The sequence below is a fragment of the Salmo salar genome, chromosome 01 (assembly GCF_965601325.2).
Source record: "Salmo salar chromosome 01, fSalSal1, whole genome shotgun sequence".
Classification (NCBI taxonomy): Eukaryota; Metazoa; Chordata; class Actinopteri; order Salmoniformes; family Salmonidae; genus Salmo; species Salmo salar.
In genome coordinates, this window is record NC_138291.1 from 159,198,718 (window position 1) to 159,216,537 (window position 17,820).

Here is a 17,820-nt window from a genome sequence, read left to right on the forward strand (position 1 = left end):
CACCAGCTAAAATGATGCACTAACCTTTTACAATCTCCATCAGATGACACTCCTAGGACATTATGTTAGACAATGCATGCATTTTTAGTTCTATCAAGTTCATATTTATATCCAAAAACAGCGTTTTACTATGGCATTGATGTTGAGGAAATCGTTTCCCTCCAATAACCGGCAGTCAAGTCAACACCACAAATTAAATAATTAAAATTAGAAAACATTGGTAAAATATTATATTGTCATTTAAAGAATTATAGATTTACATCTCTTGAACGCAATCAACTTGCCAGATTTAAAAATAACCTTACTGGGAAATCACACTTTGCAATAATCTGAGCACTGCGCCCAGAAAAATACGCGTTGCGATACAGACTAGACGTCATGTTGGGGAGATCTAAAATCGAAAATACTATGTAAATAATCCATTACCTTTGAATCTCTTCATCAGATGTCACTTCCAGGTATCACAGGTCCATAACGAATGTAATTTTGTTCAAAAAAGCTCATCATTTATGTCCAAAAATCTCCGTCTTGTTAGCACATGATCTAAGCCAGCCGGACTTCTCGTCATGAACGAGGGGAAAAAATATATTTACGTTCGTTCAAACATGTCAAACGTTGTATAGCATAAATCATTAGGGCCTTTTTTAACCAGAACATGAATAATATTCAAGGTGGACGAATGCATACTCTTTTATAACGTATTGGAACGAGGGTACCCAACATGAACTCGCGCGCCAGGTGTCTAATGGGCCATCATCGTTCCATGGCTCTTGTTCGGTCAGATCTCCCTCCAGAAGACTCAAAACACTTTGTAAAGGCTGGTGACATCTAGTGGAAGCAATAGGAAGTGCCAAAATATTCCTCAGCCCCTGTGTTTTTCAATGGGATAGGTTTAAAGGTAATACAACACATCAGGTATCCACTTCCTGTCAGAAAATGTCTCAGGGTTTTGCCTGCCAAATGAGTTCTGTTATACTCGCAGACACCATTCAAACAGTTTTAGAAACTTTAGAGTGTTTTCTATCCATATATAATAAGTATATGCATATTCTAGTTACTGGGTAGGATTAGTAACCAGATTAAATCGGGTACATTTTTTTTATCCAGCCGTGCAAATACTGCCCCCTAGCCCTAACAGGTTAACGCCAAGATAATGGTATTCATTGCCATTGACAATCAACTGTTCTGTCGTGGGTGTTGTTGGCTTTTGCCAACTGGTCGAGCACCGGTACACATGTTGCCCTACCGGAGTTACACAGTAATAGCGTCACTGCTATTAGCTTCGCATGTCAAAAAAGATACACATCAAATAAGCTTTTAATTTGACACTTCAAATAACAGTTTTATTATAGAATGTTGTGTGTTCTGAATTTGCACGTGCAAACCAAGCGCCACCACTACTATCAGTAGCACTGTCAAAGCTGTACAATAAAGTCTGCAAACAAGCAACACCGGCCACGAACGATGTGTTTACAATCCCGCGTTGGTAATAAACCATTATTTGTTTGACCGCAACTTCTGGGGTAGCTAGCGTTAGCTTGGTACCTAGCTAGCACCAATACAACCAGCCTGAAAACGATGACCAGTAGAAACTGAAGTCATTTTCATTGTTCTTAGCAATGATTTGGGAATCCTTGTGAGTATTGTTGTTCGCCTATTGAAATCGAACTTCAGTTCATGAAAATAAATGGCTAGCCAGCTACTTAACCCTGTTGCCGATAAAGCTATCGTTATAAGCAGCCAGCTAGCATCATCTGGCTAGTGAGGCTCGACTGGACTGGGTTATGTGTTGTGAAGCAGGCCACAATAAGGATTTGGCACAATAGTGGAATTTGCGGTTTTCCTTAAAAATAGAAGTACCTCTTTGAAAGTGATGCAGAAGGTTACAGTTGGTGGAATCATGCCATATTTAGACTAGATAATGTCAAACAAGGTTGGAATGTGAGTCAATGAAATGGTGTATCAGTCTACTTGGTGACACCCACAGAACACAACTGTGAAGAGTTTATGCAAATATTAGCGTTGTAGCTCTTATCGCGGGACTGTGACTGGGGAGATGATTTCACACAATCAGCCTATTTTGTGTGTTGATAATCATATTGCACTGTACAGCTTTACCTAAGGATTGGGGATCAATGAAATGGGGTATCGGTCTACTCAATACCAAGATATTTTTTCCCAACATCCTCCTCAGAGTTATCAGACTCCAAAATATCCACGCAGTATTATTTTTCCTCTGGAATAGTGTTCAATACACATAGGTTGACAATAAATGTAATAAGAGCTACGACGCTAATGTTCTCTGGGTGTCACTGAGCAGACTGATACCCCATGTCATTGAGCCACAATCCATAGGTAAGGCTGTAACAGTGAAATAAGTATGACCCCAATACAATTCTAAAGTATAATACATCCAGTGTGATTTCAACAGATTTTTGTCAAATTAACAAATTGTCTTTTGTTGATGTTATATAACATTCCAAGCTCGTTTAGCATGATCTATTCAATTATGGCATAATTCTACTGTTTGGATTCATTTGCATCATTGTCAATGACATACTTTTTATTTTGAAGGCTAACCGCAAAGTCCACTATTGTGGCTAATCCTTATTGTGGCTAGTTTCACATAGATGGGTCTGACAACCATTAACCAAATAAGAACTGTCTTATAAATTAGGGTTATTTTAGATGACACCTAGCTATATAGTTAGCTAGCTAGCTAACTAACTATAGCTACTGAAACAGATTGTCATTTTGCTATGTTTTTAGGGAAGAACATTGTTTGCATCCATGAGCAAGCTTTTTTATGACCAGCACTGTAGGTGTGCGAGACAACTTTACCAGCCTCATAGTATATGATGAATCGTTGTGACATATGAAATACGGGTGATTGTGTAATAACTACGTAAATTTATGAACGTGTTAAATTATTATGTGACGTGCAGTCATATTCAGGTCCTGATTGGTCAACAAGCTTATTTGACACGTCAAATAGTGTGTTATTTGACAAGCAAAGACCAAACGGCGTTCCATAGTATGATAAATCCTGGTTGAGAATGAAACGACTGAACAATGAAACAGCACAGCAAGTAAGTGAAAGAAATAGGTTTTGATTGTTTTACTGGTAGTGGGGACATGCATAAATGCCAACAAAATAACTTTTTGGTGGGGTGTGTGTGTGTGTGTGGTGTGTGTGTGTGTGTGTGTGTGTGTGTGTGTGTGTGTGTGTGTGTGTGTGTGTGTGTGTGTGTGTGTGTGTGTGTGTGTGTGTGTGTGTGTGTGTGTGACCTTAACTAGGCAAGTCAGTTCAGAACAAATTCTTATTTACAATGATGGCCAAACCCGGACAACGCTGGGGCCAATTGTGCGCCGCACTATGGGACTCCCAATCACGCCGGGATTTGAACCAGGGACTGTAATGACTCTTATTGCACAGAGATGCAGTGCCTTAGACCGCTGTGTGAGTGTTAACTATTTAACTGTACTAGAATGCTTAAGGTTGCAACATTTTTAAATATTGGTTATCAGTATCGATATCAGGGTTTTTTTGGCAAGGAAAATATCAGATATCGGTATCGGCCAAAAATGTAATATCGGTGCATCACTAGTAAATACCAATATATTGAAAATGTGTCATGTCATTGAGCTTAGGCTTCAGTGAATCAGTGCAGTTTATTCTCCTTTCACTAGAGTAACATATTGTGGCACACAATTGCCGGGTTTTGCCAGGGTAGATCATCATTGTAAAATAAGAATTTGTTCTTAAACTGTTTTCTTCTATTAAAAAATCATCCATTTCTAGTGCTCCAAAGTGTTATGTGGTGCTTAAGTTAATGTTCTTTCCTCAAGTGTAAGAAATCAGCTTTCTGATTTTAAGCACAGATTTTTTTATTTTTTAGCTATAATAATACAAATATTTGCGCACATATTGGTTCTGTAAATATTTCCACTTTTAAAATTGGTATAGGATCCTAAAATTGGATATTGGTTGGCTCTAGGGTTAAGTTCTATGTTTATGATTCACACTGGCTTTTATCAGTCTCAACAGTTTCTCAGAATGTTCTTCGAAATGGTTGAAGTAAATTCTGCCAAACTGATTGTTCCCCAACAAGTCCCTACAAGGCACATAGGCTACGTGCTCCGTCTTGCTCAAGGACATATTTTATGCCGTTATTGTCCCGGATTCTTATCGAAGTAGGCCTACAAGTTTATCATTCTTTGGAGACGATTTTCCTCTCACGTTCAACTTAAAGGGAATGGAGGTAACCTAAATCAGACACACTGTTAGGATTGTCAAAGTACTTAGCACCTCTGAATAGATAGTGTCGGCAGTCACTCTTTTGTGTTCACACAGCAGACACCTTGGAAGTGGGAAGCCACTCAGCCTTGTTAAAATACTCCAAACGAGAAGGTGGCAGTAGTGTTTTTTTAACAGTGCTAACACAGGCAGCTGTTTCATGGAAACGAGCTAATCCATTGATTTCATTCTAATGTTAATACTAGCAACAGTGCTGCTTGTGCCGTCATTCTTTTAACAAACTTTGCATCGGCACTGTTCAAATAAATGTGTTTTTGCTAAATATTCAGTAGATATTGTTAAAAGTTGTCCTTGTGCATGGAGTTGTTTGGTTTATTTAACTTTGCAATCATATATATCTATTTTTTTTTGTTTTTTTGTTGTTGACATTTTCAAGTGAAAAATCGGAGTCTCAGAATCACTCTGTTACCGTGGATTTATTTCCAAACACCTTTTTTTGACATGCATGCTTAACAGATGTAAGTCACCTTATCTTTTCTCTAAGACTGCATTTTATCAGCCTATTTCTAAGCGCAAACTCATGCCTATTCTTAGCTAGGATGCTGTGGTGGCTGTTTTGCAACTGTGTAGTTGGTCATGCTTTTATACATGTGAATGTGCACGATGTGGACAGACAGTTTGCAACATGCAGTAGTGCAGGAGGCTAAAGCGACAGCTTGACGCAGACAAAAAGGAAGAGTACGATAGAATGAGAGGAGAGGGCGCTTTACTCTGAGAGAACTACGCCTGTACAGTATTAAAGTAGAGAGAATAGTTAGCATGTAGGAGAGGATAGGGGGTTTTGTATCCAGCCGCTAAGAGTAAAACAGTAATAAAGTTAGCCCCATTTGTAGCTGTACCAAAGAGGCTCAGGAATAAGAGGGAGAGAATGAGGAGAGTGAATAAGTACACTCTGTCTGCATAGCTGGAGATTTAGATCATGTAGAATTCTTATTTTCGGGGCCAAAATAGTGCTCAGGCAAAGAACATTGCTGTATTGAGATGTTTTTCTGAAGGAGAATTGTTGCCTCGTTCTACAAAGAATGCACACTTTCCCTTAAACCAGGCATGGAGTGGTTGGGGTGGTTCAAATATGCCTTTATTATATGGAGCCTATGATAGATGGCCAGACCCACTCTAAAGTCAAAGACCCAACTAACTCACAATTCAGGTAGTTACATTGTGCCCGCTGGAACAGTTTACTCTGTGGTGGGAACGCAGCCGCGGTATAGCGCAGTCGGGGCGGCAATGGCGCTCCTTTGGTGGAGGGGGGCACACAGACTGCACTGATTTGTGGCGTTGTGATGAATCAGTAGAATTTTACTAAGTGCTGATTGCATTAACTTGGGGCACAATGCCGGCAGGACAAATGGATGCACGGTGAAAGGGAACTGAATGGTGACTGTTTCACACACACTGTGTTGGGTCATCTGTGCTGCTGGTGCTGTAGTTTACAACTTTACACATTTGATTACCCCGTTTTTATTTTGAAGATGTGGTATTTTGTTTATTCTAAATGTAGCCTCTATTTTGGTTTATGCTACTCGTGTAGTAGACCAGTATAATGGCAAGTATTAAAGTCGAAAAGAATGTGAAAGTCACACCTATAGGGTTTTATATGATTATTCTGCATCTAGACTTTACACTCTTTGGGATTTCCCCCTACGTGCTAAGTGCATATCAGGCCATCAAATTGGAGCTGATCACATTCAAACACCAAAGCACAAACCGCACAGAACTTAATTTGAGGGCAACAATCAAACCTATCCACATTGTAATTTGATTTATCTTTTTAAAACCCTCACCAAACTGCTCTTGGCCCGGCAGCATTCCAGTAAAAGGCCTGTTTTTATGGGCCTGTGTGCATGAGACCGCGCACATGTGAGTTTCATTACTTGATCGCCTCCAGAGACTGGAGTCTGAATTGGCAAATCTTATTACTGGAGGCAGAGCATGTCTGCGAGCAGGATTAGACAGCGGGAGAGCGAGAGAGGGGGGGATAGAGGTGAAGGAAGGAAAGAGAAGATATGGAGAGTGGGAAAGCGAGAGATGTAAAATATGCCAAACATCAGTAAAAGGAATGGGTACCATGGTGAGAGCCCGCCTCACGTTGAGAGAGGCGGTGTGGAGTTCTATAATGGTCCAAAGGGGACTTATTGCACCCAGGCCCCTATGCTGATACCCATAATGCATACTGTGGCTGCCATTGACTGTGATTAGGTTGCACATTTTGGGGAATATTCAGAGGTGGAAACTTTCCGTGGGAAGTAACGGAAATATATGCAAATTAATATTAATCCCATTTAAATGTAGATGTTTTTTGCATTGGATATAAACTCAGCAAAAAAAAAAAAACGTCCTCTCACTGTCAACTGCGTTTATTTTCAGCAAACTTAATGCGTAAATATTTCTTTGAGCATAACAAGATTCAACAACTGAGACATAAACTGAACAAGTTCCACAGACATGTGACTAACAGAAATTGAATAATGTGTCCCTGAACAAAGGGGGGTCAAAATCGAAGTAAGTCAGTATCTGGTGTGGCCACCAGCTGCATTAAGTACTGCAGTGCATCTCCTCCTCATGGACTGCACCAGATTTGCCAGTTCTTGCTGTGAGATGTTACCCCACTCTTCCACCAAGGCACCTGCAAGTTCCCAGACATTTCTGGGTGGAATGGCCCTAGCCCTCACCTTCCGATCCAACAGGTCCCAGATGTACTCAATGGGATTGAGATCCGGGCTGTTCGCTGGCCATGGCAGGCCACTGACATTCCTGTCTTGCAGGAAATCACGCACAGAATGAGCAGTATGGCTGGTGGCATTGTCATGCTGGAGGGTCAGGATGAGCCTGCAGGAAGGGTACCACATGAGGGAGGAGGATGTCTTCCCTGTAACGCACAGCATTGATATTGAGCTTGTTGCCATTGCAGGCAGTCTGATGATGCTGTGACATACCGCCCCAGACTATGACGACCCTCCACTTCCAAATCCATCCCATTCCAGAGTACAGGCCTCGGTGTAACGCTCATTCCTTCTATGATAAACGCGAATTCGACCATCACCCCTGGTGAGACAAAACCACGACTCGTCAGTGAAGAGCACTTTTTGACAGTCCTGTCTGGTCCAGCGACAGTGGGTTTGTGCCCATAGGCGACATTGTTGCCTGTGATGTCTGGTGAGGACCTGCCTTACAACAGGCCTGCAAGCACTCAATCCAGCATCTCTCAGGCTCTTGCGGACAGTCTGAGCACTGATGGAGGGATTGTGCGTTCCTGGTGTAACTCGGACAGTTGTTGTACCAATCCTGTGCAGGTGTTGTTACACGTGGTCTGCCACTGCGAGGGCGATCAGCTGTCCGTCCTGTCTCCCTGTAGCGCTGTCTTAGGCGTCTCACAGCACGGACATTGCAATTTATTGCCCTGGCCACATCTGCAGTCCTCATGCCTCCTTGCAGCATGCCTAAGGCACGTTCACGCAGATGAGCAGGGACCCTGAGCATCTTTCTTTTGGTGTTTTTCAGAGTCAGTAGAAAGGCCTCTTTAGTGTCCTAAGTTTTCATAACTGTGACCTTAATTGCCTACCGACTGTAAGCTGTTCGTTTTTTAACGACCGTTCATTCATTGTTTATGGTCCATTGAACAAGTTTATGGTTCATTAAACCCTTTACAATGAAGATCTGTGAAATTATTTGGATTTTTACAAATGATCTTGAAAGACTGGGTCCTGAAAAAGGGCCGTTTCTTTTTTTGAGTTTATTTACCATATCATATGGAGACAGAAACATTAACCATTTACCTTATCATAAGTAGGCATAATTGCAAATGATTAAATCCTTCCAATAGATATTTTTTTTAAACAATTTAGTTACGAATTGAACTTTAAATGAGTTGACTCTTCACATGGGATGATTTCACTGAACAACAAAAAGGGCATATTTAATGATCCCCAATGATCCATCGCATCTCCCAAAAACGTTTTCAACATACATCTGTAAAATGATAGTCTACAAACTAAAGCTTTGGTTCTTCCTCTCAGGCTTCCATGTCTTCTCCCTGGACCTCCTCAATGTCCATCAGACTCTGGGGCCTCATCTTCACTTTCACTTTCCAACCTTGTTGAGGATGGCTCGTTGTCAGGCTCAAAAAGCCTCAAATTTGCCCGGATGGCCACCAATTTTTCAACCCTTGTATTGGTCAGCTTGTTGCGTGCTTTGGTGTTTGAGTGTGAGTGTGTTCCCAAATAAGGACCAGTTGCGCTCTGAGACGGCTGATGTTGGTGGGATTTGGAGGATGATGGAGGCAACAGGGGAAAGAGCCTCAGATCTACAAAGTCCCTTCCACCAGGTGGCTGATGAGATATGTTGGCACGACTGCCATATTGCATCTCCATCCCAAAGCCCTTGCTTGGAAGTGTACTTCGCCAGACTGCCAAGAACCTTGCCCTCATCCAGGCCAAGTTGGCGAGACACGGTAGTGATGACACCATAGGTCTTGCTGATCTCTGCACCAGACAGGATGCTCTTGCCAGCATACTTGGGGTCCTACATGTACGATGCGGCGTGTATGGGCATCAGGCAGAAGTCTTCACCCTTTTTGATGAATTTCAGAACTGCAGTTTCCTCTGCTTGGAGCAACAGTGAAGTGGACAGGGCAGTATGGATTTCTTCTCTTACATCTGCAAGCAGAGTCTGAACATCAGACAGGATGGCATTGTCTCCCTCAATCTGTGCAATGGCTACTGCTATAGGTTTCAGGCTGCTTACCTCTCTCTCCCAAAATACGTCATCCAGGAGGATCCTCTTGATGGGGCTGTCCATATCGGCAGACTGTGATATAGCCATTTCTTGGAGACTCCTTCCCATCCAAGAGACTGTCAAACATGATGACAACACCACCCCAACGGGTGTTGCTGGGCAGCTTCAATGTGGTGCTCTTATTCTTCTCACTTTGCTTGGTGAGGTAGATTGCTTCAATAACTTGATGACCCTTCACATACCTAACCATTTCCTTGGCTCTCTTATAGAGTGTATCCATTGTTTTCAGTGCCATGATGTCCTTGAGGAGCAGATTCAATGCATGAGCAGCACAGCCAATGGGTGTGATGCGAGGGTAGGTCTCCTCTACTTTAGACCAAGCAGCCTTCATGTTCGCAGCATTGTCTGTCACCAGTGCAAATGCCTTCTGTGGTCCAAGGTCATTGATGACTGCCTTCAGCTCATCTGCAATGTAGAGACCGGTGTGTCTGTTGTCCCTTGTCTGTGCTCTTGTAGAATACTGGTTGAGGGGTGGAGATGATGTAGTTAATTATTCCTTGCCGACGAACATTCAACCAACCACCAGAGATGATTGCAATACAGTCTGCTTTCTCTATGATTTGCTTGACCTTCACTTGAACTCTGTTGAACTCTGCATCCAGCAAATTAGTAGATAAAGCATGTCTGGTTGGAGGGGTGTATGCTGGGCGAAGAACATTCAGAAATCTCTTCCAATACACATTGACTGTGAGCATCAGAGGTGAACCAGTTGCGTACACAGCTCGAGCAAGACATTCATCAGTATTTCTCTGACTATGTTCCCCTGACTACTGATTCCAGGAGAACCATGAGCTATTGCTATCGGTAAGGTGTCTGATTCATCATTTTCACCTCGAAAAGAAGTAGAGGGACTTTTGTCAGAGGTTGCTTGTTGTGAGCGCTGAGGGAACTTTTTATGCAATTGGCCAGATGATTCTGCATCTTTGTTGCATTCTTCACATATGATTTGGCATGGTATTTGCAAATTTACACAACTTTTCCTAATACATTAGCTGCAGTGAAATGTCTCCACACATCATATAGTGCCGTGGCATTTTCCTGTAGAGATGAGAAAAAAATGAGTAAATAACCCTAAATACAATTCCATGTATAGTTAAGCAGTTAGATTAAACAACTCCTTTGTAAGATAAATGTTTTAAAATGAAATATGTATGGCAACAGGTGAATTAACACTCCTCAGTTAGCAGGCTCAAGCAAGCTAAAACCCACATGGTAGCAAAAACTAACTAGCAGAAATTGTTAACAAGTTAGAAATTATTTAACTTCCCATGGAAAATTGTCAAAATTACGGAAAGTTTCCAACCCTTTGCAACCCTAACTGTGGTATGGATCAATCACACTAGCTATATCTGTTTATCAAAGTAGACTGCGACACCTCCCTCTTCTGTACTGTAGTGTTTTTTCATAATGGCTAAACAAAGGTAGATGAAGTTTGGTTCTTATATCTTGTAATGGGAATGCTTTGGACTTTATTGATTGAATCAATTGATATAGGCCTAAAACAAACAAACAAACAAATGGTTTCTTTTTGTTCAAATATAGGCCTGGATGGCAATGGTTGTCGTCTTTATTTGTCTAATTTCTTGGTGGAATCTGTAATTGTGAGTCTTGAAATTGTACATTATGATACTGGTTTATTATAGACCTTCAGTTGAAACAAATATTTTGCACAAAGCACCAATAAATGTTTGTTTTTTTGTTAGATTTTTTTTCCTCCTGTGTAGCAACAGGCTATTCATTGGTTCTCAGTGAGGTGCATGCGTTGCTCTTTTCTCTCTGCAGGGGGAGACGTAGTCTCACTTTTCTCATGCCTGCAGCCCCATTTCATGTGTCCAAACTCAAGGCTACTCCATGTAATATAGCCTATTTCACATGCAATACACTGCATGGTATAGTAGTAAAAAGCCACACTGACCTGGCCATTTCACCCAATAGCTTTTTAATACTATTCTGACAGTTAATTGAGGGAAATAAATATTGTTTCAACAACGCGTCAACCGCTGAGGACAGATGTATTTTTTTTATACCCAGTTGCCCCTTGAAGTAAATGGACTCAAGTCACACATGTAACACTATGGCTGCACTACTGGTCATCAGTTTTCAGTCACACTTTTTCCACAGAACCTCCTCCCCAGAAGAAAATAAATACTAGAACCTCTGAAAATGCTGGTTACATGACCGGGACCTTACATTTAAGAGGTGTGTGCTATCTTTAGTCCGTCGTTGGTGTTCCATGCCCTCCAGCCTTTACTGGAGTTTACAGGTACCGTTTGAACTGGGGAGAGAGTGTTCCCCTGTAGCCTACGCCAGCCGCACCACAGCACCAGTGGCAGCTGCGTTGACTTCCTCAAGTCAACGCTGAGCTGATGCCATCTGAGATATTATGAGGAATCCTGCTAAACACGTGGGCTTGTGGAGACTTGTTCAATAGGTTCCTCAATAGTTTCTTTAGTAGGCTATTCCCGAATGGGGGGGGGGGGGGGGAACTATTTAGCAATGGGCAGCTACTCTTAAACGTTCACATTTTCCTGCAGTGTCTTTAAATAAAATCCTTTTTGCTTTGAGAAATTGTCTCAAGCCTGGGTGAAGGGTTCTGCTATGTGCACAAGCATTCTAATAATGCAGGCATTGAAAAATGTTCTCCTTTTTGAACTGTGGGAGCGACAGCGCTGAAAGCTGCAGAAGGACTAACCGTACCTGTATGTTTGCATTCCTTGTTATCTCTCTGCAGAGCAAAGGAGCAAAAGCAAGTGAAATAGATAAACCAGTTTATTATCTGGTTGCCTCGCTCTCTCGCGCTGCCCCTCTCGCTCTCTCGCGCTGCCCCTCTCGCTCTCTCGCGCTGCCCCTCTCGCTCTCTCGCGCTGCCCCTCTCGCTCTCTCGCGCTGCCCCTCTCGCTCTCTCGCGCTGCCCCTCTCGCTCTCTCGCGCTGCCCCTCTCGCTCTCTCGCGCTGCCCCTCTCGCACTCTCGCGCTGCCCCTCTCGCTCTCTCGCGCTGCCCCTCTCGCTCTCTCGCGCTGCCCCTCTCGCTCTCTCGCGCTGCCCCTCTCGCTCTCTCGCGCTGCCCCTCTCGCTCTCTCGCGCTGCCCCTCTCGCTCTCTCGCGCTGCCCCTCTCGCGCTGCCCCTCTCGCTCTCTCGCGCTGCCCCTCTCGCTCTCTCGCGCTGCCCCTCTCGCTCTCTCGCGCTGCCCCTCTCGCTCTCTCGCGCTGCCCCTCTCGCTCTCTCGCGCTGCCCCTCTCGCTCTCTCGCGCTGCCCCTCTCGCTCTCTCGCGCTGCCCCTCTCGCTCTCTCGCGCTGCCCCTCTCGCCCTCTCGCTCGCTGCCCCTCTCGCCCTCTCGCTCGCTGCCCCTCTCGCCCTCTCGCTCGCTGCCCCTCTCGCCCTCTCGCTCGCTGCCCCTCTCGCCCTCTCGCTCGCTGCCCCTCTCGCCCTCTCGCTCGCTGCCCCTCTCGCCCTCTCGCTCGCTGCCCCTCTCTCTCTCTCGCTCGCTGCCCCTCTCGCCCTCTCTCTCTCTCGCTCGCTGCCCCTCTCGCGCGCTCTCTCTCTCTCGCTCGCTGCCCCTCTCGCGCGCTCTCTCTCTCTCGCTCGCTGCCCCTCTCGCGCGCTCTCTCTCTCGCTCGCTGCCCCTCTCGCGCGCTCTCTCCCTCTCGCTCGCTGCCCCTCTCGCGCGCTCTCTCCCTCTCGCTCGCTGCCCCTCTCGCGCGCTCTCTCCCTCTCGCTCGCTGCCCCTCTCGCGCGCTCTCTCCCTCTCGCTCGCTGCCCCTCTCGCGCTCTCTCTCTCTCTCTCGCTCGCTGCCCCTCTCGCGCTCTCTCTCTCTCTCTCTCGCTCGCTGCCCCTCTCGCGCTCTCTCTCTCTCTCTCGCTCGCTGCCCCTCTCGCGCTCTCTCTCTCTCTCTCGCTCGCTGCCCCTCTCGCGCTCTCTCTCTCTCTCTCGCTCGCTGCCCCTCTCGCGCGCTCTCTCTCTCTCTCTCGCTCGCTGCCCCTCTCGCGCTCTCTCTCTCTCTCTCGCTCGCTGCCCCTCTCGCGCTCTCTCTCTCTCTCTCGCTCGCTGCCCCTCTCGCGCTCTCTCTCTCTCTCTCGCTCGCTGCCCCTCTCGCGCTCTCTCTCTCTCTCTCTCGCTCGCTGCCCCTCTGCCTTCATTAGATCCCTTCTGCTCTGTTTCTTGATCTCGTGGCATTGCCTCATGGTAATCACCAACTGATCGGCCCAAACATTTCTGTCATTTTCTGTGTCACTCGACACTGGCCCGTCGGCATTGGAACTATCAGGTCGCACAGATGGTACTGAGAAGCAACTTTATCTTCCCCCTCCCTGTGTCACTCACAGGGCTGCTATGGATAGAGTAAATAAACACAGTCCCAGATACAGGACACTTTGAATAGTACTGCGGTTTGAGGGAATATCCACCAACCGATTTCTTTTTTTTTTGTATATATATTTTTATTTTTTTGATACGTGGAGTCATATCTATCTATATTATATCGTAGAAAATAAAATTGTGAAAGCTGATATAGGTCTACTCAAAACTCTCATACTTAAATCACTGTGTGTCTATGTACAGATGAGCACACAGAGGTAGCATTTCACTTTTAAGAACACAATGTATCTTGCTGTAGTTATCACAATGGTAAATGCAGTCTTATCTATAATCTAGGAATGCTAGAATATGATTGTAGATAAGTTGAAAAAAATAGAACATGATTGTATCTAGGCCTAGCTAGGCTTGTTATTCTGCATATTTACTTTTAGCAGCACTGAGGCCAAGTGTAAATTTAGCCCCAGGTTGTGAAGTGAGTTTCCCAGAAGTGGGAGGCCGATGCAGGCAGGGCTTTGGCAGTAGAGGGACAGCAGTGTAGGATATCTGTCTGGGTAGGAAGGTTACACTTCCAAGTCATGCAGAGGTGGCACTGGATGCCTAGCTGTCTATTTGGGGAAATGTTGGTGTTCCAGTACCTCAAAGTTCACTGCTTCTGAGAAAACGAGTCGCTTTCTGGTCCGTGTGGTGCGGTCCACACTGTGTCTTCCAGATGACGGTTGTCTCTTTAGCCTACACAGGGTTTCGTGGCTGAAGGTCTCTCTCCCTGCTAATCCAGTTGGTTCACATACAACCGGACAGCGTTATCCACAGCGTTCGGTGCGCTAACGAGGACGTAGCGTTAAAATATGGCAGATCATTATTTAGGCAAGCAAGCAGCCTCCTTGGGGAGAGAACGTTTCCAGGCTCATGACCGGTGTGTATGCGTAGATGGCTACTCTAGATGCCCGGTTTCGTGCCCGTTTACAAAAAAGGGTAGAGCAAAATAATTAACATTTGTTTGTTAAAAACAATAGGATAAATACACATGAAGGCAATGCCACTACATTGCCTTAATATTGGAACCTTTTGAAATCTTCTGAGATGTATTTATTTATTTATTTTAGATGCTCTACATCTGTTAATTAGTTAAATAAAGGGGAACCGTGAAAGGGGCTCCATTCATGGTCGTCTGCGTTTGAAACTGCAGACTGAAATCCTCAAACAGTTGGGCCTTTCAGAAAGGTGCTCTTTCAAAATAACCTTTTTGCAAATCCAAATAAAATCGGTGCCAGCCCACAGACCCTTTCATGTCCACACCTGGACGCTAAGATCTAATGAAAAAAGTGGGGTGGAGGGGCAAAGCCTCAGACCTGGCTTGCCTCATGCATATCACATGGTGTTTGCTTAGCCCCTTGGTCCACCCCAACGCTACCTTCGTGGTATCCTACTGCTCGGCACCACTCCAACCTGAATCGTTCGGTTGTGCACAGTTGCCTTTTTGTCTCTCCATCAGTCCTTTGGTCTGGTGTCTGCAATACCTTTTGAAGTAGCGCTCCAGTCCCAAATCTCCCTTCCTGACCATTTTTAAAAGGCACACCATGTCACACCATGTGAATGGATTGCAACGTGGGATTGATATATTAATAGGCTGCCTGAGGGCGAGGGGTGTGTGTGGAGGCCATCATAGTGGTGGGATTGAAGTGGAGGCCCAAAATGGACCCCTTTGTGTCGTGTTAGGGAGGGTTGGAGGAATTGACTCCGTTACCTATAACCATCCAGGGCTTGGTTAAACCAGGGTCGGGCAATTTTCAATTAATGTACTGCATTTCAATGCACTTCCTGAAATGTTGAAATAAAATGAACCCTCAACAACTTATCCCCTTTCCTCTCTCACTCTTTGTTAGCCTCCATAATTGTTATCGGTTGAATCCTAAAACTACCTTTTTTAAGTGAAAATGACTTATTGAACCGCTATTCCTTTCTTCTCTCGTCTTCCAGGCTCCGCCCTCCTGGACCTGACAGAGCAGTTTGCGCTCCCAGAGACGGCTCCTCCCATGCTGGCCAGGCTGCTGGAGGCCATCGAGAAGAAAGGTGCACTGGCCTGTACACAATGGACTAGCACACATCCACACTGGTCATCTAAACATTTCCTAGATTTACATTCTAGAAGATCCACCCCTCGTGTATCAACATTTATTTATCATTTACTTATGTAATTACTTATGTAATTATCATCATGCTGAGATAAAGGTCCCTTTGGTCTGAAGAGCCCTGTAATTACAAGAATATTCCAAAATCTATACACTATGAAAAGCAGAACAGTGATACAAAACACAATCATAGAAAACACATTCTTCAATAAAAAAGTCATTTAATCAGCCACCTGAATTGCTCTAGAGTAGGGCTTTCCAACCCTGTTTGAATTGCCCTAGAGTAGGGCTTTCCAACCCTGTTCCTGGAGAGCTACCATTCCGGTAGATTTTCGCTCCAACCCTATTAATCTAGCGCTTCTGATTCTCACACTTAGCTGATTGATAAGAAGAATCACGTTAGTTACAACTAGGTTTTCGCTCCAACCCCAAAGGGTAGCTCTCCAGAGGCATCATAATATCCCATTTGAGAGAGTTTGGGAGGATATTCCACCAGTAAGGTGCAATGAAACTAAAAGCAGGTTTACCTAACTCAGTGGAGATTGAAGGGATTTCCAGTTAGCCATCCCTGAGACTAGGTCTGGTAGCTTGTTGTGCGCTTTATTCCCTGAATGTTTTCATACTTAAATAAATCGGAAGGCCGTTTATAGTGATTTTATGACTTTGTAGGAATTTAAGTAGTTGCATCTAAGCTAATGGCTTATCATGTGCTGCTTGATTCTGTGTAGGTCTGGACAACCCAACGCTGTACAGGACCTTCACAGCCGATGGTGGACTGGATGTTAGACAGTGCTTTGATACTGGTGAGCAAAATTCATGTTTATCACTTACAGTGCATTCGCAAAGTTTTCAGACCCTTTGACTTTTTCCACATTTTGTTATGTTACAGCCTTATTCTAAAATGTATTAAACTGTTTTTTTCCTCATCAATCTACACAGATACCTCAATGACAAAGCAAAAACTGTTTTTTAGAAATAGCACATTTAATTAAGTACTTAGACCCTTTACTCAGTACTTTGTTGAAGCACCTTTGACAGCGATTACAGCCTCTAGTCTTCTTGGGGATGACGCTCCAAGCTTGGCACACCTCTATTTGGGGATTTTTTTCTCTGCAGATCCTCTCAAGGTCTGTCAGGCTGGATGGGGAGTGTCGCTGCACAGCTATTTTCATGTCTCTCCAGAGATGTTTGATCGGGCTCTGGCTGGGCCACTCAAGGGCATTGAGACTTGTCCCGAAACCAGTCATGCGCAGTGTTGGCTGTGTGCTTAGGGTCGTTGTCATGTTGGAAGGTGAACCTTGCACCAGTCTGGGGTCCTGAACATTCTGGAGCAGGTTTTCATCAAGGATCTCTGTACTTTGCGGCATTCATTTTTCCCTTGATCCTGACTTGTCTCCCAGTCCCTGCCGCTGAAAAACATCCCCACTGCATGATGCTGCCACCACGATGTTTCACCGTAGGGATGGTATTGGCCAGGTGTTGAGCGGACACATTCAGGTCAAAGAGTTTAACCTTGGTTTCATCATACCAGAGAATCTTGTTTCTCATGGTCTGAGAGTCCTTTGGGTCCCTTTTGGCAAACTCCAAGCGTGCTGTCATGTGCCTTTTTAGTGGGGAGTGGCTTCCGTCTGGCCACTCTACCATAAAGGCCTGATTCGTGGAGTGCTGCAGAGATGGTTGTCCTACAGGAAGGTTCCCCCATCTCTACAGAGGAACTCTAGAGCTCTGTCAGTGACCATCGGGTTCTTGGTCAAGGTCTTGGAATAGTCATGGTGGTTCATAACTTCTTCCATTTAAGAATGATGGAGGCCACTGTGTTCTTGGGGACCTTTTAATTCTGCAGAAATGTTTTGGTACCCTCCCCCAGATCTGTCTCTCGACTCAATCCTGTCTCGGAGCTCTATGGACAATTCCTTCGACCTCATGGCTTGGTGTTTGATCTGACATGCACCGTCAACTGTGCAACCTTTTATATAGACAAGTGTGTGCCTTTCCAAATCATGTCCAGTCAATTGAATTTACCACAGGTGGACACCAAGTTGTAAAAACATCTCAAGGATGATCAATGGAAACAGGATGCACCTGAGCTCAATTTCGAGTCGCATAGCAAAGGGTCTGAATACTTATGTAAATAAGGTATATATTTTTTGCAAACATTTCTAAACCTGTCATTATGGGTTACACAAAATGTGGAAAAGTCAAGGGGTCTGAATACTTTTCGAATGCACTGTATATCCACCCAAATTCAATGTTATTTGACT

The 17,820-nt window shown here is 44.5% G+C and overlaps 1 protein-coding gene across 2 annotated transcripts in view; it reads left to right on the top strand.

Moving 5' to 3' along the window:
- Positions 1-17,820, top strand: part of pik3r1 (phosphoinositide-3-kinase, regulatory subunit 1 (alpha)) — a 50,324-nt gene that overhangs the window by 12,786 nt on the left and 19,718 nt on the right. For both annotated transcript variants that reach the window (XM_014137300.3, XM_014137306.3), the window contains exons 3-4: positions 15,408-15,500; positions 16,288-16,362. In XM_014137300.3, the coding sequence (XP_013992775.1) occupies positions 15,408-15,500; positions 16,288-16,362 (168 nt within the window). The remainder of the gene's footprint in view (positions 1-15,407; positions 15,501-16,287; positions 16,363-17,820) is intronic.